The 22028-nt window shown below is 39.3% G+C and overlaps 2 protein-coding genes across 8 annotated transcripts in view; one reads left to right on the forward strand and one right to left on the reverse strand.

The window, feature by feature from the left end:
- Positions 1-10367, reverse strand: part of LOC144065871 (uncharacterized) — a 120575-nt gene extending 110208 nt beyond the window's left edge. For 2 of the 4 annotated variants that reach the window (XM_077589074.1, XM_077589072.1), the window contains exon 1: positions 9790-10367. In XM_077589074.1, coding sequence (XP_077445200.1) covers positions 9790-9919 — 130 coding nt within the window. In that variant the 5' untranslated portion in view covers positions 9920-10367. Of the gene's footprint in view, positions 1-2547; positions 4431-7262; positions 7373-9789 lie in introns of those variants that run through there. The other 2 variants (XM_077589075.1, XM_077589076.1) reach the window with 2 other exon arrangements.
- Positions 10368-11410: 1043 nt separating this feature from the next.
- On the forward strand, positions 11411-21169 carry LOC144065888 (uncharacterized). Of its 4 annotated transcripts, none has more exons than XM_077589111.1 (3): positions 11411-11726; positions 13931-14734; positions 16960-21169. In XM_077589111.1, the coding sequence occupies exons 1-3, from the start codon at positions 11615-11617 to the stop codon at positions 17067-17069; spliced, it is 1026 nt and encodes a 341-aa protein (XP_077445237.1). In that variant the 5' UTR covers positions 11411-11614; the 3' UTR covers positions 17070-21169. The 4 variants fall into 4 exon arrangements, with proteins under 4 accessions (XP_077445237.1, XP_077445238.1, XP_077445239.1 ...); XM_077589112.1 differs by having other exon boundaries at positions 13931-14680; XM_077589113.1 differs by having other exon boundaries at positions 13931-14419.
- Positions 21170-22028: the final 859 nt, after the last annotated feature.

Here is a 22028-nt window from a genome sequence, read left to right on the forward strand (position 1 = left end):
ACAGGAAGGTCCGAACCTGGGGTCTCACGCTCGGTCTCAGAATTGTGAGGCCGATGTGTTAATCACTCAGCCGGCGCCATGTTCATTCCTTTGTTAGGAAAGAGCTTCCACATTTTGCACAAAGCCAAACACACTTAATTGTCTGCAATGTATTGTAATTAAGATGTGAGTTGCTTGAACTAACCTGGGATACCTATGATAACAAATCTGGTTGCATGTGCACTAGTACTTGAATGGAGCCACAAACTAATTTGATAATTAAGTTTTCAGATTAAAAGACAAGGAGAGATGTGTTTAGCAAACAAATTCTTTCATCTTTTCCAAGAACGACGGCACATATGACTTTCAATCCCATTAGAAATCCGACATGCACCAAAGCGTTTCAAAGCCTCAGTGAGTCACTAACTTGGCATAAAAGCAGGCCATTGAAAAACACTTCAAACCATACATGCATTGAACAGAAAAAGTCGACCAGTATATTGGTTTGAGCAATATTTAAATTTGTTTACCACAATAAATGTTTTGCATTGTTACTAAATAAAACATCCATTCAGTCATCATCCGCACCGCGTTCCCTCACAAGGTTTGCTGGACCCTATCCCAGCTGACTTCAGGGCGAAAGGCAGACTACACTGTGGACCAGGGGTAGGGAACCTATGGCTCGGGAGCCACATATGGCTCTTTTGATGGGTGCATATGGCTCTCCGCTAACCTGTGAGGTAAACTATGGAGCGCCTTATAATCAAACTTTTTTTTCATAACACTTTTCTGCATGGATATTCTAATTGATTAGCAACAATGTAATGTTAAGTTAATCCTTAGGTATCTCCAAATTCAGCTTTCAATAAAAAGGCATCTGTAGTCACATCTCCATTTAATTCTTGCAAGAAGAGAATACAACCACCCGCGTGTCCGGTCAAGATCATTCTAACAACTCGGAGTCCCTTTTGCTAATTTATTCATAAGATTTTAACGCCATGCCCCACAGAAGTCTAAACATTCGTAGAGTCTCACAACAATTTTGCACAGTTATCAAAACAATTGTAGGTCCTGTCGAATCTTCCCAAGCGCGTTTCGATGCGAACCCTTCAGTGAAGAGGTGCTTCCCAAAACAGTCCATGGTTCCCAAGAGCGCTTGTTGTGAGACCATCTTCCGAAGCCGAAAACAGTCCTCAGTTCCCAAGAGCACCTGTCGTGAGTCCTCCGAAGCCGAAAACAGTTCGCAGTTCCCAAGAGCAATTGTTTTGAGACCTCTCCATGCCCATGGCCATTCCCTGTCCTCTTGATGTGAACCACAGTCCTTACTTTAGCAAGGCATGCATTAAAATGGCTTTTATTAATGCCAATAACTCTAACATAAAAGCACAGCGTTCAACACATATATATATATATATATATATTGTTTAATATTGTTACACATTCAGGATGAGCATTACTATTCCTAATAAGCAAATATATTGATTAATATAGTAAGCATGTTTATAATAAGGCTTTCTATTCCTAAATAAGCATTGCAAACACATTTATAATAATGATTACTCCAACATGTAACAATGTTGTCAAAAGACTTTTTGTACTTTAAAAGTCGTAAAGTGACTAAAAATTGTACACAATTTCTTGTATGTTGACTTATAAATTCGGAGCACGGCACTCAAGGATTAACATTTAAAAAAAATATCAATTGTTTATCCCTCTTTCCATCAAAAAGGTTCCCGACCCCTGCCCGAGACTGTATACTTGTATTCATTTACTGAACCGCTGAACCTCACAAAGATCCCGGGGGGATGCTGGAGCCTATCCCAGGTAACTACGGGCACTAGGCATGGGACACCCTGAATCGGTGGCCAGCCAATCGCAGGGCACTAGGGGGCTGACAACCATTTGCCATGGGATCGAACCCTCAACCCCAGAACTGTGAGGCCGACGCACTAACCACCTCGAGGTGTCCCCTGCGTTGTGCTCAAAGTCCTCTGAGATAGGCTCTAGCACCCACTGTATAGTAAAGTATATATATATATATATATATATATATATATATATATATATATATATATATATATATATATATATATATATATATATATATATATATATATATATATATATATATATATATATATATATATATATATATATATATATATATATATATATATATATATATATATATATATATATATATATATATATATATATATATATATATATATATATATATATATATATATATATATATATATATATATATATATATATATATATATATATATATATATATATATATATATATATATATATATATATATATATATATATATATATATATATATATATATATATATATATATCAGTGGCGGGCGGTGCATTTTCTGGTAGCGCCTTCAACGTATCAATCCAACCCTCAAAAACTATTTTATGGCTGTAAAACATATATTTGCTTATTAGGAATAGTAATGCTCATCCTAAATGTGTAACTATATTAAACAATATATATATATATATATATATATATATATATATATATATATATATATATGTGTTGATCGCTTTTATTTTAGAGTTAGAATTAATATGTGCTTTCAACGAAGACAAACGCTTACTCCAAGGTCGCTCTCCAGGACAGCTGGCTCCAGAACTTAACAATTCACTGAGTCCTTGCTCCGAGGACTGATTACTGGAAGATACGCCTCAACCCTTTCCCCAGATACAAGTTCGCAATGAAGATCTGTGAAGGATGCTTAAATTGGTGTTGATTCAGCGGATGGCTATCAATCAACTCGCATATTGTTTTAAATAGTGACGCTTGATATGGAATTGTTTTGTTTCTTGCTTACGCAATTGGATCGATTACTCGCATATTGTTTTAATTTGTGACGCTAGGTTGACGCTAGGTTTGCTTGATTATGGAATTGTTTTGTTTCTTGCTTACGCAATTGGAATTGATAACCTTGTAATTGTTTTGATTTGAGGCCTTAAATGGGCAGGACATAATGCCGCTCGACAGAATAATCTTGACCTGACGAGCGGGTGGATGTATTCTCTTCTTGCAAGAATTAAATGGTGATGTGACTACAGATGCCTTTTTTATTGAAAGCTGAATTTGGAAATACCTAAGGATAAACCTAACATTGGATAAACCTAACAGTGTGTTCTTGTGTGTATTTTTAAGCTTCCTTTCTCTGTAAATCTTTTACCACAAACTGAGCAAGCAAATGGTTTTTCACCTGTGTGTGTTCTTGTGTGTCTTCGTAAAACTTGCTTATGAGAAAAGGCTTTACCGCAAACTGAACACGAAAATTGTTTTTCACCAGTGTGGGTTCTTGTGTGTCTTCGTAAAACTTGCTTATGAGAAAAGGCTTTACCGCAAACTGAACACGAAAATGGTTTTTCACCAGTGTGGGTTCTTGCATGAATTGTTAAGTGTCCCTTCTGTGTGAATGTTTGACCACAAACTGAACACGAAAATGGTTTTTCACCAGAGTGGGTTCTTTTGTGCCTTTTTAAGGTTCCCTTCTCTGTAAATCTTTTACCACAAACTGAGCATGAAAATGGTTTGTCACCTGTGTGTGTTCTTGCATGACTAATTAAGTGATACTTCCGTGTGAATGTTTGACCACAAAGTGAACACGAAAATGGTTTTTCACCAGAGTGGGTTCTTGTGTGCCTTTTTAAGGTTCCCTTCTGTGTAAATCTTTTACCACAAACTGTACATGATAAGGGTTTCTCCCCAGTGTGGCTCCTCATATGTGTTTTCAAAGTAGACTTTTTCCCAAAGGTTTTTCCACACTGAGAGCATTTCCAGAGTTTGCCGTCCTTAAGACCTTCATTGTCATAAAGCAAGTCTTCGGTATCTGATAACGGAGCAAATAAATTGTCTGCTTGCCCTTCTGCTGAGCTGCCGTTCGGAGTCTCCGCCCCTCTGCCGGCCACGCCCAGATTATCTTCACTCTTGAAAGGCTCACCAGTTGACACGGTGACATCTTCTTCCTCCTTTTTGATTTGCTGTTGAGGGAACTCTGGCTCCTCCTCTTTAATTTGGGGTAATGTTAAGGTGTGTGCAGGCTCCGCCCCTCTGCTGGTCACGCCCAGATACACTTCACTCTTGAAAGGCTCACCAGTTGACACGGTGACATCTTCTTCCTCCTTTTTGATTTGCTGTTGAGGGAACTCTGGCTCCTCCTCTTTAATTTGGGGTAACGTTAAGGTGTGTGCAGGCTCCGCCCCTCTGCTGGTCACGCCCAGCTCCACTTCCATCTTCAGGAATTCACCAAATGACCAGGTGACATCATCTTCCTTCTTGATTGGAAGTCGCTTGTCTCTCATTTGTTGTTGAGGGAACTCTGGCCCCTCCTCTTTAATTTGGGGGAGCTCAAGTTCCTTTTTAAGGCCAACAGACTCTTTCCCATCAGGACCAAGATATTCTCTGAAACCTGCAAAGACACAAAAATAAATGATATGTTTCATAATCTGTCTATCCAAAGAGAAGTCCTTTAGGTTAGACTGGGAATGTAAAGTCTTATACTTATATCGGCGGTGGTTAGGCTCGTAACATGACATTAACTTGAAATTTAACTGAAATCAACTCAAATGACTATACACACCCACACATATTTGACCACCATCTCAATAAGCTCGTATCTCCAATTTGTCTCATATCTCAAGGAAAAAAATTGCTCGGAAATTAGCTCGTTTCTCAAATTTCCCGTAAATTGGGACACTCGTATGTCAAGGTATTCCTATAATATGCAGGCTGCCACAGCAAATGTTTAATTAACAAGCAATAATTATAGCACTTGCGGGTGACCCGCATTGTAATCAACAGTTTGAGGAAAACAGAGTTCACCTTCAAAATTAAAGTACAATTAAGAGCACACCTACACATTTCAATGTTTAAAAATGTTTTGTTTTATTAAACCCAAAGGATTCTTTAATCTCATCTCATTTTCTGAACAGCTTTATCCTCATCAGAGTCGTGGGGGGTGCTGGAGCCTATCCCAGCTGACTTTGGGCCAGAGGCGGGGGGGCACCCTGAATTGTTGGCCAGCCAATCGCAGGGCACAACAAGACAGACAAACATTCACGCTCACACTCATACCTAGGAGCAATTTAGAGTGTCCAATCAGCCTACCATGTCTTTAGAATGTGGGAGAAAGCCGGAGTACCCGGAGAAAGCCCACACACGTTAAAATAAAAAGGTAATTTTTTTTTTTAAAAAAAGCCTTTCCGTAAATGGTCATTTTTAAAGAAACTAATGCTTTACTTTACATGGTCTTTTTTATTATTAAAAAACATTACTATGCAAAGTCTATGCATGTCTTTGGAGTGTGGGAGGAAACCGGAGTACCTGGAGGAAACCCACGCAGGCCTGGGGAGAACATGAAAACTCCACAAAGGTGGACTTGACCTGGATTTGAACCGAGGACCCCAGAGCTGTGAGGCCGACGCGCTAACCACTCGCTCCTCTGGGCTGCTTTTTCACATTTTTAAGAACTTAAAATAAAATAAAAATATTCAGTGCTGAGTCCTAGTAGCAAGCGGAAGACATGGGAGTTGCTTCCGCTTGAAAAATAATTTACAAAATAAAAAACATTTTTGCATTAAAAAATCTGCGATGTAGTGAAATGCTGAGGGATTACTGTACTTGAATTTGCAATTGTATCGCACAAAAATAGCACTTCTACAATTACCATTAAGCCTTAATGGTTTAGAGCAGGGGTCACCAAACTACGGCCCGCGGGCCGGATACGGCCCGCCGGCACATTTGGACCGGCCCTCTGAACAATACCAGAGACGCTATCGGATTTTTTTATTTTTATTTATTTTTTTTTTTTTTGGGATGCGGCCCGCTGGCACATTTGGACCGGCCCTCTGAACAATACCAGAGACGCTATCGGATTTTTTTTTCCTATTTGGCCTTGAAGACTGGGACATTTTAATCTTGTGTTTGGTTCATTGCACCCCTGCTGAGCCCACAAATCATCCCAGTGAAGTGGGGCTTCGCATTGCTTCTTTGGTGACACGCGCGGGGAGAGTGTTTCCCTTTGATGCATGTGGGCACGTCCACCGTTGCATGCACGAGCAGTGTTACCGAGACATCTGGACGATCGCAGGTGAGGGCGGAGCCCTGGGACCATCGCGGACTATTCAAGCATATTAAAACTGCAACCTGTTTGAGAACGGAATAATGGAGAAAAAGTTAGGTGAGAGAGAAATTGATTCAGAATGCAGGATATTTAACCTGGAGTGGACAAACGATTATTTTTTTGTTCAATGCAAAGAAAAGGCTGTTTGTCTCATTTGTCAAGAGAGGGTGGCGGTATTCAAAGAATACAATCTTTGCCGACACTATGAATCCCGTCACAAAGACAAGTACGATAGATTGCAAGGCCAAATACGAGCAGACAAACTCTCAAAGCGAAAAAGTGGACTACTATCTCAGCAGAACCAGGCATCCATTCGGGCCAGCTTTTGGGTTGCTAAATTGATAGCAAGCAGCGGTAAGCCTTTCACTGACGGAGAGTTTGTTAAGAAATGTATGGATACTGTCGCGGAGGAGGTGTGTCCCGAGAAGAAAGATGCATTTAATGCCTAAGTCTGTCGGTGAGTACAATGACCAGACGCGTTGAAGAAATCGGGAGTAATGTATATGCCCAGCTGCAGCAGAAGACGAAATAATTTGACTTTTTTTCATTAGCACTGGATGAAAGCACGGACGTGTAAGACACAGCGCAACTGCTCATTTTTATTCGTGGAGTTAGCGCAAACTTTGAGATTTGCGAGGATCTGGCAGCCCTCCAAAGTCTCAAAGGGACTACAACAGGAGAGGATATTTTTGACAAAGTGTGCCAAACCATGGAGAAGTTGGGCCTGGACCGGTCAAAGCTAGCTAGCATCACGACTGACGGGGCTCCTAGCATGGTGGCCGAAACTCGCGGTCTAATAATGGGACGCATGAACCGGGAGTTGGAAAAAAGGGGTCTCACCGCCCCGCTACGAGTCCACTGCCTAATTCACCAGCAAGCACTGTGCTGCAAAATGTTGACGTGGGATTCTGTAATGACGGTTGTGGTGTCGTGCATAAACTTCAGAGCAAAGGGAGAAGATTGTGCATGGCACAACAGAAAGTTAATGTTCCATGGCTTTTTCTGTTACAAACTGACACCGGCCCCCCATCAGAGAAGGGAAAAGTTATGTGGCCCTCACAAGAAAAAGTTTGGGGACCCCTGGTTTAGAGAAATATATAGATATAAAAATGGACCCACCTTCTAGTCTGTGAAGGACAACTTTTGCATGCATTATTTTGCAAAATGTCGAGTTTTCCTCGTGGAACTTTGCTGGTCTTTTCCCACACGTAAATTCTGATGGAGACGCCATCGATAGCTGCTAGCTAGGCTAAGTTAAAGAGGGCGCAAAGCTTCAAAGTTCTTCGACGACTTGAAGAGTTATTCCTTTGATATATGCTAACCGACTGAGCTAAAGTAGCCCACAAAGCTTCAACGAGGTCTTGAAAATGATTTTGGCTGATATTTAAGGTCATAAAGTAGCTTAAGCTAGACACGACTGGGACCCATAGGTTAAGTTTGGTGGCGAAAACTGCGCATGCGTGGTGGCAGCGTCACTTCCTTCGATGCATTAAGTTTATAAATGTAAGAAAGTTGGACATAGGAAATAATTATTCTTCAAAAGTTCTGACATGTGGTTTGAGCAATAAATGTTTGCGCAGGTTTGAATTTAATTGAAAATTAAATTAAACATAAATCACTTGAAGATCGCGTCTCAAAAGGAGGCGTCGCAAAATGCGCATGCGCAGAAAAAACGTCCTTGATAATGGTGCTGTTCTATTTTGCCGATTGGCATCACGGGAGAAGTAGTTCTTCATTGAAACGGTTTGAACTCGCAGGAATCAGTCTCTTATTTAGGTACCGCTCTCTTGTGGTCTGGAGAAATTTTGTTTAATTTTAATTTCAGTATTCGTGGACATTGTACACAATAATTAAGACACTGTCAATCAAAAGTTATCGAAGAAGCGCATTTTAAGAAATTATTTTAGAAAATTAGCAATTTCTCAAAGGTGTCTTAAACCCAAAAGGAAAAGTTTATTTTTTCTTTTATTTACATTATTCCAACCTATAGATGTAAATTATTTCTTGATTTTCCCATTTTAAACGAATATTTGAAATTTTTCCCTCCAAATTTTTTTTGTGTGTGTTTTAGTTCAATAAGTATTTTGTAAAATGTAAAAATAACTATATAGAAATATTTTCAACAAATGATTAAGACATCTTCCCTTACTAAGAAAAAATGCTCAAATAAACATTGTTTTAGATCTATAAAAAAAGTTTTAAGGCTTTTCATCCAGTTCTTTTAATCCGATTTTATATATATATATATATATATATATATATATATATATATATATATATATATTTATATATATATATATATATAAATATAAGAGGGCGCCATACATCCATTTCGTCACAATGCAATTCTCGTCAACAGCAACATGAGTTGAAAACTGTTTATAGGTGCATTTTTCAAAGTATGGCACTATTGGTCAGAAAAGTTTCTTCACTGGTGATGTAACTCCTTAAAATTAGTCAAATCTTTTTTGGAGCCTTTTCATTGTAAACATTTTCTTTTATGTTTTAGATTTTAATTTAGTTAAAATGCTTTCGCTAAAGGGAAGGCATTGAAAAAGCATTATCTTTTATTCAGTAGCAGGTCTATTATTATTTGGGGGATTAATGAGATTGAAATAGATGTATAGTCTGATTGGACACTCTAAATTGCCCCTAGGTATGAGTGTGAGCGTGAATGATTATTTTTCTCCTCGTGCTCTGCGATTGGCTGGCCACCGATTCAGGGTGTTCCTCGCCTCTGGCCCGAAGGCAGCTGGGATAGGCTCCAGCACTCCCTGGCCCGAAGGCAGCTGGGATAGGCTCCAGCACCCCCTATACACGATGTAGCATATCAGAAAATGAATGAATGAATGTTGGGATTAAAAACAGTGGGAGAAGCCCAACGTTGCCTCGGCAGCAAACCTCGACTGGGTAGATGGTGCATTTCCAGACAAATTTCTGGCACACAGATTCAAGTATTCGGCCTTCTTGCGCTCGAAGGTGATCTCGATCCCCTCCTCTGATGGTACTGGTATGAGGTGAAGCGCTCTTGCCTTGCAAGGGCATACAACAATGTCTGTGCGGAGTGATGTAGGGATGATTTCTGATCATAGTTAGTATTCTATTTATTTAGAAGCTGCATTTGATCTTTAGCATTAAATATGAAGTACTTTCGCAAGCCGCACCAACGAGTGGCAGTGGGCCAGATTTGGCCCTCGGGCCGCGACTTTGACACCGTTGTTTGAACGCTGCTCTCGTTGTTGTTTAGTGCATCTATATCTCTAGTATTTGAATTTTCGATTTACAGCATGCAAATAAGTGTTGTCACTCAAGCATGTAGCCAAAAATGGAGAGCGAGTAGCAGGAATGACTCTTGAACGCCTCTGGGGGGCGCTCGCGCTTTGCGTAATTTGAAAAATACATTGTTTGTTTGTGATAAGGATACAATAATAGGAAAGCTACTGTTTAATGCCGTTGTTAAGTATTAACACGCGTTGAGACTCATTCTTTCCCTCCTAGAGTGGTTACATTTAAATAGAAATATAATTTATTACGTCTTTCTTCGAATGGTGCTAGTGCAAATTCATGAAAATGTACGTACGCTACTATAGTGTCATGTCAATAGAATACCTTTAAGGGACTATATGGAAATAAAACGTGAACCCACCTTCTAGTCTATGAAGAACAACTTTCTCGTGCGTTATGTTGCAAACTGTCAATTGCTCGTGAGTTGAATGCTCCTGTTTGACCTCAAAAAGTTCCTCCTGGAGCTTTGGCCGTTGTGTTCTTGCCGACATTTCCACACGTGAATTCTGATGATGGCGGCGGCTTTGATAGCTGCTAGCTACGCTAAGCTAAATTAGCCAGGAAACCTACAACGAGTTCTTCGTCGACTTGTTCCTTTGATAGCTGCTAGCTAAACTAAAGCATAAACAATCTCTTCGGCGACTTGTTCCTTTGATAGCTGCTAGCTAAATTAAGCTAAAGTATAAACAAGCTATTCGACGACTTGTTTCTTTGAAAGCTGCTAGCTGGGCTAAGCTAAAGCAGGTTTTGCTGATAAATAGTGATGAACGAGCGACACCGGTGCGTCACCACTGTGCCGAAAAGAACCACGTGACTGATACAGAAAATGTATCGTTTGGCCAAAGTGTTTAGTATAAGGAAATAAACTGTATCAAAGTCTCGTGGGTCTGTTGGATGGACTTTTACGTAACTATTGATAATTCTGAGTTTCTCCCAGTGTGGAATTATTTTGATCGTATCATGAAGATTTGTTCTGCGCATGCGCTTTAAGCGTGTGTGAGTGAGTGTGTGTGTGTGTATACATACACACACACACATATATATATTGGATTGGATTGGATAACTTTATTCATCCCGTATTCGGGAAATTGCGTTGTTCCAGTGGCAAGAGGGTGAGGATGCAGGAATAGGAAAGGCATTTTAGACATAAATAGATAGGTAATAGAAAGGTAATAAGTAGGTCAAGAAATAAATACATGAATAAATATATAATTAAATAAGCGTGTTGCTTAGGACATATATACATACATACATACACATAAATGTACATGCATGCATACGGTAGGTATATATATATATATATATATATATATATATATATATATATATATATATATATATATATATATATATATATATATATATATATATATATATATATATATATATATATATATATATGTATGGCTGATATTTAAGGCCATAAAGTAGCTTATGCTAGACACGTCGGGGACCCATAGGTTAAGTTTTGGTGGCGAAACAAACTTTTCCTTTTGGGTTTAAAATACCTTTGAGAAATTGCTAATTTTCTAATATGACTTCTTAAAATGCGCTTCTTCGATAAGTTGTGATTGACAGTGTCTTAATTATTGTGTACAATAACCACGAATACTGAAATTAAAATTAAACATAATTTCTCCAGACCACAAGAGAGCGGTACCTAAATAAGAGACTGATTCCTGCGAGTTCAAACCGTTTCATTGAAGAACTACTTCTCCCGTGATGCCAATCGGCGAAACAGCAACAGCTCCATTATCAAGGACGTTTTTTCTGCGCATGCGCGTTTTGCGACCCCTCCTTTTGAGACGCAATCTTCAAGTGATTTATGTTTAATTTAATTAAAACCTGCGCAATTTTTTTCGCACAAATCACATGTCAGAACGTTTGAAGAATAATTATTTCCTATTTCCGACTCTCTTACATTTATAAATCGAAGGAAGTGACGCTGCCACGGCGCATGCGCAGTTTTCGCAAACAAACTTAACCTATGGGACCCCGTCGTGTCTAGCATAAGCTACTTTATGACCTTAAATATCAGCCAAAATCATTTTCAAGATTTCGTTGAAGCTTTGCGGGCTACTTTAGCTCAGCCTGTTAGCATATATCAAAGGAACAAGTCTCTCACGTCGTCGAAGAACTTTGAAGCTTTGCGGCCTACCTTAGCTTAGCCTAGCTAGCAGCTATCAATGGCGTCTCCATCAGAATTTACGTGTGGGAAAAGAGCAGCAACGTTCCACGAGGAAAACTCGATATTTTGCAAAATAATGCATGCAAAAGTTGTCCTTCACAGACTAGAAGGTGGGTCCATTTTTATATCTATATATTTCCTAAACCATTAAGGCTTAATGCTAATTGTAGAAGTGCTATATCTGTGCGATGCAATTGCAAATTCAAGTACAGTAATCCCTCAGCATTTCACTACATCGCGGATTTTTTATGGGGAAAATGTTTTTTATTTTTTTAATTATTTTTCAAGCGGAAGCAACTCCCATGTCTTCCGCTTGCTACTAGGACTCAAGACTGAAGATTTTTATTTTAAGTTCTTAAAAATGTGAAAAGCGGCCCAGAGGAGCGAGTGGTTAGCGCGTCGGCCTCACAGCTCTGGGGTCCTGGGTTCAAATCCAGGTCAAGTCCAACTTTGTGGAGTTTTCATGTTCTCCCCAGGCCTGCGTGGGTTTCCTCCAGGTACACCGGTTTCCTCCCACACTCCAAAGACATGCTTAGACTTTGCATAGTAAGGATTTTTTTAATAATAAAAAAGACCATGTATAGTAAAGCATTAGTTTCTTTAAAAATGACCATTTATAGGAAGGCTTTTTTTCAATCCTTTACCTTTTTATTTTGACGCGTGTGGGTTTTCTCTGGGTACTCCGGCTTCCTCCCACATTCTAAAGACATGGTAGGCTGATTGGACACTCTAAATTGCTCCTAGGTATGAGTGTGAGTGTGAATGGTTGTCTGTCTTGTTGTGCCCTGCGATTGGCTGGCCAACAATTCAGGGTGCCCCCCGCCTCTGGCCCAAAGTTAGCTGGGATAGGCTCCAGCACCCCCCCCCCCCCCGACTCTGATGAGGATAAAGCGGTTCAGAAAATGAGATGAGATTAAAGAATCCTTTGGTTTTAATAAAACAAAACATTTTTAAACATTGAAATGTGTAGGTGTGCTCTTAATTGTACTTTAATTTTGAAGGTGAACTCTGTTTTCCTCAAACTGTTGATTACAATGTGGGTCACCCGCAAGTGCTTTAATTATTCCTTATTAATTGAACATTTGCTGTGGCAGCCAGCATATTACAGGAATACATTGACATACGAGTGTCCCAATTTACGGGAAATTTGAGAAACGAGCTGAATTCCGAGCATTTTTTTCCTTGAGATATGAGACAAATTGGAGATACAGACGCTCCTCTACTTACGAACATTCAACTTACGAACAACGGTACATACGAACATGTCTGCAAATTGCGTTTAAGTCCAAAAATGTTCGCAAGTCCAATTTTGTATTTCGCGTCTTTTTCAGAGTAGTACTTCTTTCCGCCGCTAATACCGACGCCTGGCGCTGTGAGAGCTCAGCTCACCCAGCATCTACCTTCTTCGTTGCAATGCGGAAGTGCATGAATGTATCTCCAGTGTGCAAAGAACCTTTTTCATTTGTATCATTAAATATCTCATGCATCCAATATTGAATATGAATGGTAAAAAGCTAAAGGCTTCTATTGAGGGAGTTGCAAGGAAGAGGCAAGCCATTTCATTTGAAACGAGTGGCAATAATAACGAAGCTTGATGCGCGTCAGAAAGTGGTGAGCGTTGCACATTCAGTACCATTTATAAACAGAAAGATCGAGCAGCAGGACCCAAATATTGAACGTTGCACAAAGTTTGCAAATCAATTGAATGATGCCATACAGTGCTACTGCATCATTTATGATGAAAAAAAGAAGAAAACTGTGCAATCGTCATTAGGTCGCTTCTTTTGGCCAGTTTCTAATACATAAATCTATCTCTCTCTACAGTACTGTACATATTCTCTCCATTTTATTAAAAAAAAATTTTTCAGTACAAACCAATGCGTGTTACTTATACAAGCCTTAAACATACAAATGCACTTATATAAACCTTCAATATACTTATATAGGCCTTAAACATAAATTATAATACAAAATATAGCACTAAATCAACTTACAAACAAATTCAACTTATGAACAATCGCTCGGAACCAATTGCGTTCGTAAGTTGAGGAGTGTCTGTACAAGCTTATTGAGATGGTTCCATGTGGTCGAATATGTGTGGGTGTGTATAGTCATTTGAGTTGATTTCAGTTAAATTTCAAGTTAATGTCATGTTACGAGCCTAACCACCGCCGATATAAGTATAAGACTTTACATTCCCAGTCTAACCACCGCCGGTATAAGTATAAGACTTTACATTCCCAGTCTAACCTAAAGGTCTTCTCATTAGATAGACAGATTATGAAACATATCATTTATTTTCGTGTCTTTGCAGGTTTCAGAGAATATCTTGGTCCTGATGGGAAAAAGTCTGCTGGCCTTAAAAAGGAACTCGAGCTCCCCCAAATCAAATGGGAGGAGCCAGAGTTCTCTCAACAACAAATGAGAGTCGAGCGACTTCCAATCAAGAAGGAGGAAGATGATGTCACCTGGTCACTTGGTGAATTCCTGAAGAGGGAAGAGAATCTGGGCGTGACCAGCAGAGGGTCGGAGCCTGCACACACCTTAACCTTACCCCAAATTAAAGAGGAGGAGCCAGAGTTCCCTCAACAACAAATGAGAGACGAGCGACTTCCAATCAAGGAGGAAGATGATGTCACCTGGTCACTTGGTGAATTCCTGAAGAGGGAAGAGGATCTGGGCGTGACCAGCAGAGGGGCGGAGCCTGCACACACCTTAACATTACCCCAAATTAAAGAGGAGGAGCCAGAGTTCCCTCAACAGCAAATCAAAAAGGAGGAAGAAGATGTCACCGTGTCAACTGGTGAGCCTTTCAAGAGTGAAGATGATCTGGGCGTGGCCGGCAGAGGGGCGGAGACTCCGAACGGCAGCTCAGCAGAAGGGCAAGCAGACAATTTAATTGCTGCGTTATCAGATAGCAAAGACTTCCTTTATGACAATGAAGGTCTTAAGGACGGCAAACTCTGGAAATGCTCTCAGTGTGGAAAAACCTTTGGGAAAAAGTCTACTTTGAAAAGACATATGAGGAGCCACACCGGGGAGAAACCCTTATGTACAGTTTGTGGTAAAACATTTACACACAAGGGAAACTTAAATATTCATGCAAGAACACACACAGGTGAAAAACCATTTTCGTGTTCAGTTTGCGGTAAAGCCTTTTCTCAAAAGCAACACTTAAAAACGCACACAAGAACCCACACTGGTGAAAAAACATTTGCATGCTCAGTTTGTGGTCAAGCATTCACACGCAAGGAAAGCTTAGTTTATCATGCAAGTGCCCACACTGGTGAAAAACCAATTTCGTGCTCAGTTTGTGGTCAAAGATTTACAGAGAAGAGACACTTAAATAGTCATGCAAGAACACACACAGGTGACAAACCATTTTTGTGTTCAGTTTGTGGTAAACGATTTACAAAGAAGGGAACCTTAAAAACGCACACAAGAACCCACACTGGTGAAAAACCATTTGCATGCTCAGTTTGTGGTCAAGCATTCACACGCAAGGAAAGCTTAGTTTATCATGCAAGTGCCCACACTGGTGAAAAACCATTTTCGTGTTCAGTTTGCGGTAAAGCCTTTTCTCAAAAGCATAATTTACAAATACACACAAGAACCCACGCTGGTGAAAAACCATTTTCGTGTGCAGTTTGTGGTAAAAGATTTATAGAGAAAGGAAGCTTAAATAGTCATGCAAGAACACACACAGGTGAAAAACCATTTGCATGCTCAGTTTGTGGTAAAAGATTTACAGAGAAGGGAAGCTTAAAAATACACACAAGAACACACACAGGTGAAAAGCCATTTTCATGTTCAGTTTGTGGTAAAACATTTACAGAGAAGGGAAGCTTAAAAAGGCACACAAGAACACACACAGGTGAAAAAACATTTTCGTGTTCAGTTTGTGGTCAAACATTCACACAGAAGGGACACTTAACAATTCATGCAAGAACACACTCTGGTAAAAAACCATTTTCGTGTTCAGTTTGTGGTAAAGTCTTTTCTCATAAGCAAGTTTTACAAATACACACAAGAACCCACACAGGTGAAAAACCATTTTCGTGTTCAGTTTGTGGTAAAAGATTTACAGAGAAAGGAAGCTTAAAAATACACACAAGAACCCACACTGGTGAAAAACCATTTTCGTGTTCAGTTTGTGGTCGAACATTTTCCCAAAGGAGAAGCTTAAAAGAACACTTATTAACCCACACTGGACAACAATGTCTTCCTGCTCAATTAAAAAGCTACACAATTGAAAAACCCGAAAAGAAGTCTTAACAACCCGCAGTTGCGAAAAGCCCTTTCTTTGCTCAATTTGTGGTTCAACACATTGGTTAAAAATACTTAATAATACATAATACTAAGTTTGTTGCCAAGGATTTATTCATAAGACTTAAAAGAAACAAACGTGTTTGTGTGTGTGTGTTATCTATTAATTGGCAAAAATGACGAGAATCCCTCGTGTCATTTTTGAATCATGTTGATAAAATTAGTCTGCTGTGAATTTGTGTCTGTTTGAAAAAGAGAAAAACAAGTCAAATGTTGTTTTATTTCATTTAATCTTCAAAATTTTCTATTAGCTTTGTAAACTACATTCTTTTCCTTTTTTTAACTATAAGGGGTTCATTTTGGAGTAGTTCTTTTCGGTTTTTATATTTATCCAAACTGATTTGATTTTTATGTAAATAGACCTGGCAGTCGGTATATGAAGTCAAATGTGAATTGTTTTTTAATTTTATTTTAATGTTGAACAAACCGATAATACTCAATATTCAAACCCTTACAAACACCGTACGAGTCGTACGGTGTTTTCAAGGTTTTTGGGGGGTTTGTAAGGGGAATCATAATCATTTATAAGGGCAGTTATCGGCAGAGGTTGACAGGTATGTATATGCGCTTGCAACGAAGAGTTATTGACATTAATACAAAGGGCATTTTAATGCATCTCTTGCAAAAGTAAGGACTGTGGTTCGCATCAAGAGGACTGGGAATGGCCTTCGGCAGGATGGGTTCACAACAAGCGCTCTTGGGAACTGTGGACTGTTTCGGCTTCGCAGGATGGGTTCACAACAAGCGCTCTTGGGAAGATTCGACAGACCTACAATTTCTTTGAGAACTGTGATAAATTGTTATGAGACTCTAAATATGTTTAGACTTCTGTGGGGCATGGCATTAAAATCCTATGAATAAATTAGCGAGAGAGACCTCGAGTTGTTAGAATTATCTTGACCGGAGGCGCGGATGGATGTATTCTCTTCTTGCAAGAATTAAACAAAGATGTGACTACAGATGCCTCTTTTATTGTGAATTTGGAAATACCTAAGGATAACCTTATCATTTTGGCAGAAATCCAGGACGCTTCCGTTCGATATCTGGGAAGACCGTGGCCACGGCGTCTAAATACCCTTTGCGGGCTGGATTACTCGAAGGAGCGCCCCTGGATTCTCGACGGTTGATGACTAATCCTACTGAAAGAGACATCTGAGGACATCTCTGGTAAGTCCACATGAATGTCTGCATTTGTTGACTGTTGCCAAATGCGCGAAGGGGCATTGCATGTGTAGGTCCATTTTGAGAAATGAGACAATAAAACCCTGGGCATACTAGTCTCTATCAGGTAAAGAGACAGAGCATGAGTCTATAAAACTTAGGGCAGTTCGGGGTGTCCTGTACTGCGGTCCGGAAAAGTACAAATATAACTCCAACGCTAAATCAGGCTAGGGTATACATTTGTGTTGTGTGTTAGTGTACGCGAACTCCTTTCAAAATGGGCAGCTCGAATAACAAAGCGGTTAGAGATGACGACCCGAAACAGTCTGCCGTGTAAAGATTGGAAATTTGTTGAAAATCAAAGCGCTACAAGGGTTAAACACCTAAACGTATGGATAAACGAGTATGGGTTTAATGGCCAGCTTAATATGTAAATAATAAACCTGCAGGATAAAATGTGCGCTAAGCACAGGAGTAATCTGTGTAAAATGGAAACATGCATATGATGATACCAATTATTGGTTTTTGATGGCAAAAAAGGGTTTTGATGGAAACGTTAAAAAAAATTGAGCGGAGTGAGAGTCAGCATGTTGATGACAGCGGGGCAGGAAAAGCAGAGCCTTCTGGCTTGTTCCACAGAAAGATGAGTGATAAAACGGGTCCGTTGTGTAAAAAAATAAATAAAAAGAATAGCGGGGCCTCCTCGGCTGACGGGGAAAAAATTTACCGAGATAGGTGGTGAGAGAATAGGAATGTTAGCCAAGAGATTGGGAAAAAACAAATGAGGAGGTTAAACAGAAATGGGGTTTTCAAAAATGATATCTGCTGGGTTTGTGGAAAATTGGGGCATATATCGCGTGATTTCCCAGACAAAAGGGTCTCTAAAAACAAGGAATGCCTGCTCAAAATGATTTGAATGAGGATTTTGAATGGAAGGAAACACTGGCATTTGATTTGGTTAAACCAGAGATCACTTTTTGTGAATGGAATTCAATTGGAATTTTTGTGTGATGCTGAAGCTTGTAAAACGGCAATTGGAATGGTTATTTCCAAGTGCTAGATGTACTTTGTTTATAGTACCTAAATGTACTGTCAACTTACTGGAATGAAATGGCTTATTGCGGCTTATCCTGGTTTTGATCCCGTCCGCTAGTGGGAATATTTTGGTTAACGGACGAAAAGAAATACAAAACGGCCAATTAAATGTTTAGCGGGGTTGCCAAACCTGCCTTTTTTGTCATACTCTAAACTTGCCAAATAATGCGTCGACTGTGGGGGAAGCGCTCTGTATTGCTGCGGCTGCTGATTTGAACACGGAGAAACATGTGGGCCGCGGGGCGGCCGATTTGACGGTGTTAGGCATCCAGTATGCGCGCGGCCCGCACAAGCGACTAAATTTTTTTGGGACCCCTTCCGTGAAGACATTACAATAATTGGCCTTGGGGGTGCTGAAGCAAACTTGAGGGCAAAAATGGGTTTTGCTATAATATAGTTATGCTTGCAGCATATTGTGATTATGGGGTCTTGGCAAAATATTGTGATATAGTTGGATATCGGGAGAGGAATTAATTTAGTCTTCTCTAAAAAGCGTTAGAATTGTGCACAGGAGGCGAAGCATTGTGCACAGAAAGAAAAAGAGAGCGTTTTGGAATTTATAAACAAAAAATAAGAATGCTGCTGTTGCAGCAAGCGTGAAGGTTACAGTTAGCGGCTAAGGGCGCGCTTCCGTTTGAACATTTCAGAATAAGAGCAAAACATGGTCGACAAGGAATGCAGGGTTATGCGATTACTTTCGCATTCATGTTTCGGGTTTAAACAGCAATATATATTAAGGTGATAGAAAATCTGTTTTGGTAAAAGCTTTGGAATTGGGAATAGAGCAAAATAGCCATTTTTGACCAATTTGTGGATTTCAAAGGGCTCTTAATTAAAGAGTGCTAGTTTTTGGAGGATAAAAGAATATTAATACTGTTTTTAAATGGTTGGTTTGTTCAAAATACTTTAACATAAGAGAGTGGCTGGTTAAAGAAAAAGGAATGGGAAAAATTACAGTATTATGGCATATTGGTGACAATTTGTGGGTCCTTTATTAAACATGGAAAATTGTAATTAGGACATGCCTAGTAAAAGGTTGATTTCTCTAATTTAATTATTGTAGATTTTTATTGTGGTAACATAGAGCTATAGGAAATAGCTCTTATCTTAAGTAAACATAGTATGAGGTGATTTGCAAATTATGTCTTAGGTATTAAGAGTTATTTGGTTGTTAAAGAGATCAGACATGAAATTAACAATGCAGAAATGGCATGAGAAAATTCATGGCATTCCTCCAAATTATAAGGTAAATTGTACCTGGCTGGGGTAGATAAAATAATTGATGTCGGATAGGCATAATTTCCCTGGGACTGAGAAACATGGGGTGTTTTCAAGTGCACAGAAGAACATTCCCTGTTTGTCCTGAGCGGGTGAAATATGCTTGGGCGTGGGGCATGTTGATATTACGGATTGGATAAGCATTGATCAAATTGATACAACCAAATGACGTTGCTTTCTATTGCTTTTCAGGGCATACAAATTAAGAGAACTTTAGCCAAAAACTTACAGCATTGCAATTATGGGGTTAATACACCTAAATGTTATAGTGATAACGATTGGCAATAACAAGCTTAGATAAGGGGGAAAGGAACAATTCTCCAAGTTCCAAAATCTGGCGAAAGAAACAGATTGTTTGTCGCTTTGGGTTTTGACATAATGCGTGTATGCGCAGATGAATTTTGAGATATTTGGGGAATACAGACACTCCCCTACTTACGAACGAGTTTGGTTCCGAGCGATTGTTCATAAGTTCATACCTGTCAACCTCTGCCGATAACTGCCCTTATAAATGATTGATTCCCCTTACAAACCCCCCAAAAAACCTTACAAACACCGTACGACGCATGTTTACTCGCGGTAACCAGACAGTTTAATAGAAATAACAAATGTAATTTGCATACAAAGTCTTTTATTCAATTTAAAAAGTTTACAATGCAATAAACTGTGCCTTCAGTGCTTCCTATTGTAAGCCAATGTGCATGATTTAGCAGACTTTATCTGCTCTAATGAGGGTCTCACTTGTGAGCAACAGTTGTCACAGTTCAATTTCATCTGTAATAAAGAAGTAAGAGTGTCTGTTCCCATTGTCTTTCTGTACTCTGTATGAATTTTCCTCACATGGCTGAAAACCCGCTCGCTATCAGCATTACTGTGAGGAAGGCTGAGTAAAATTAGATACATCTTTCTCATCAGTGGAAAGCAATCCAGCCCCAAACCAGTTTTCATTTTGAACACATGAGGCCAAAATGTCTCTGGACGAATTGGTTGTCCATCCTGACTTTTCTGAGGGAAAAGATCATCAGGTATTAGTTGATAGTCTTCCCATTCATCTTTTAATTGTTCCTGATCAAAGTCTGGTGTAAACCTGTTTGCAAGCTTAACAATACTTGTGTAATCCAACATCTCTCTCTTTCTGGGGTCCAACACCACCAAGTCACTCAGTATTGTATTCTCAAATGGAAATGTTTGTATCATTTTAGTTACAACAGCCTTTTAGAAGGAGCGAACAGAGGAAAAAAGAGTTGCTTGCATGGCTGGTGTGATGCTTTGCCTGATTTCATCCTCATTGGTGTCTTGGAAGAGGGCCCTGGTGCCCAAGCCAACAGCAAGCCTGCTATCTTCATGCTGCAGGCATCTGTTTGTATAATCAACTGCCGCAGGCTATCAGCAGATTTGACATGTTCCATTTGCACAAATTTCACCAAGAGTTTCTTTAAGAGTCTTTCCATTTCTGGTAGCAAATCTCCAATCATACATGCCTCTGTTTGGAACACAATATTGAATTGATTTATTTGAGGCAGGATGAAGCTGAGGAAGTGGAGTGTGAGGAGAGTAACAGGGTCTTGAAGTCGATCATGGATGCTTTTCACTTTACCTGCCTTTTCAACATCCGCATGGCTAGCGAAGTAGCTTTTGAGTGCTTCGTACTGAGACAATGTTCTTTCAACCACTTTTTGCAGAGACAACCATCGTGTCGGACAATGGTTTAGGATTTTTTCTTGCTCGGAATTTGTAAAGTCCTGAAACTCTTTAAAATCCTCAATTTGTTTGGAACTATTTATGTATATATGTATATATGTATGTATATATATAAATATTTATATTTATATATATATATATATATCCACCAGCAAGTCATCTATGTTTACTGGCAATGTCTTCACTCCATCTTTGACACACAGATTGCCAAGATGACAAATGCATCCAACACTAAAAACAGCCCCATTTTTTTCTTTTATCCTAGACAAGACAGAGTTTTTCTTTCCAACCATGGTGTTGCAATTGTCGCTTGCAAATCCCACAACGTTACTCCATGGAATGTCATTTTCTTGTAAAATGTTGTCAATAATGGCAAAGATTGATGCTGCTGTTCCTGATGCCAACTCTGGTAAATCGAGGAGTCTGGTATTTGTGTTCTCCCCATCAAAGAAGTGGGCTAACAAAACAAGTCGCTTTTTGGTAGTACGATCATTGCTTTCATCAATCATGAGGGTAAATGGGTGAGTTCTGCAGTACTGAATGACGTCTTGGGTGTAGCCACGTGCAAGGCTCTCCTTAACAATCATCGTAGCCTTGGTCCTCCGACATGCAAACTCCTGCAAAAATATAATATTAAAATATAACATTTTAATCACATAAATATATATTCAACAATGTACACAATTCTTTCTGGAAAAAATATATCTATATGTATATGTGTGTAGCAACATAGTTGGTAAATTATAAATATTTTTCACAATTAAAGTTGGCAGCAGTGTCAGGAACTCAAAGTGCTTTGTTCTCATAACAGGTATAATGCATGAATTATCAAAATTAATTAATTAATCTTA

Source organism: Stigmatopora argus, chromosome 20 (assembly GCF_051989625.1).
Source record: "Stigmatopora argus isolate UIUO_Sarg chromosome 20, RoL_Sarg_1.0, whole genome shotgun sequence".
In the NCBI taxonomy this organism is placed as follows: Eukaryota; Metazoa; Chordata; class Actinopteri; order Syngnathiformes; family Syngnathidae; genus Stigmatopora; species Stigmatopora argus.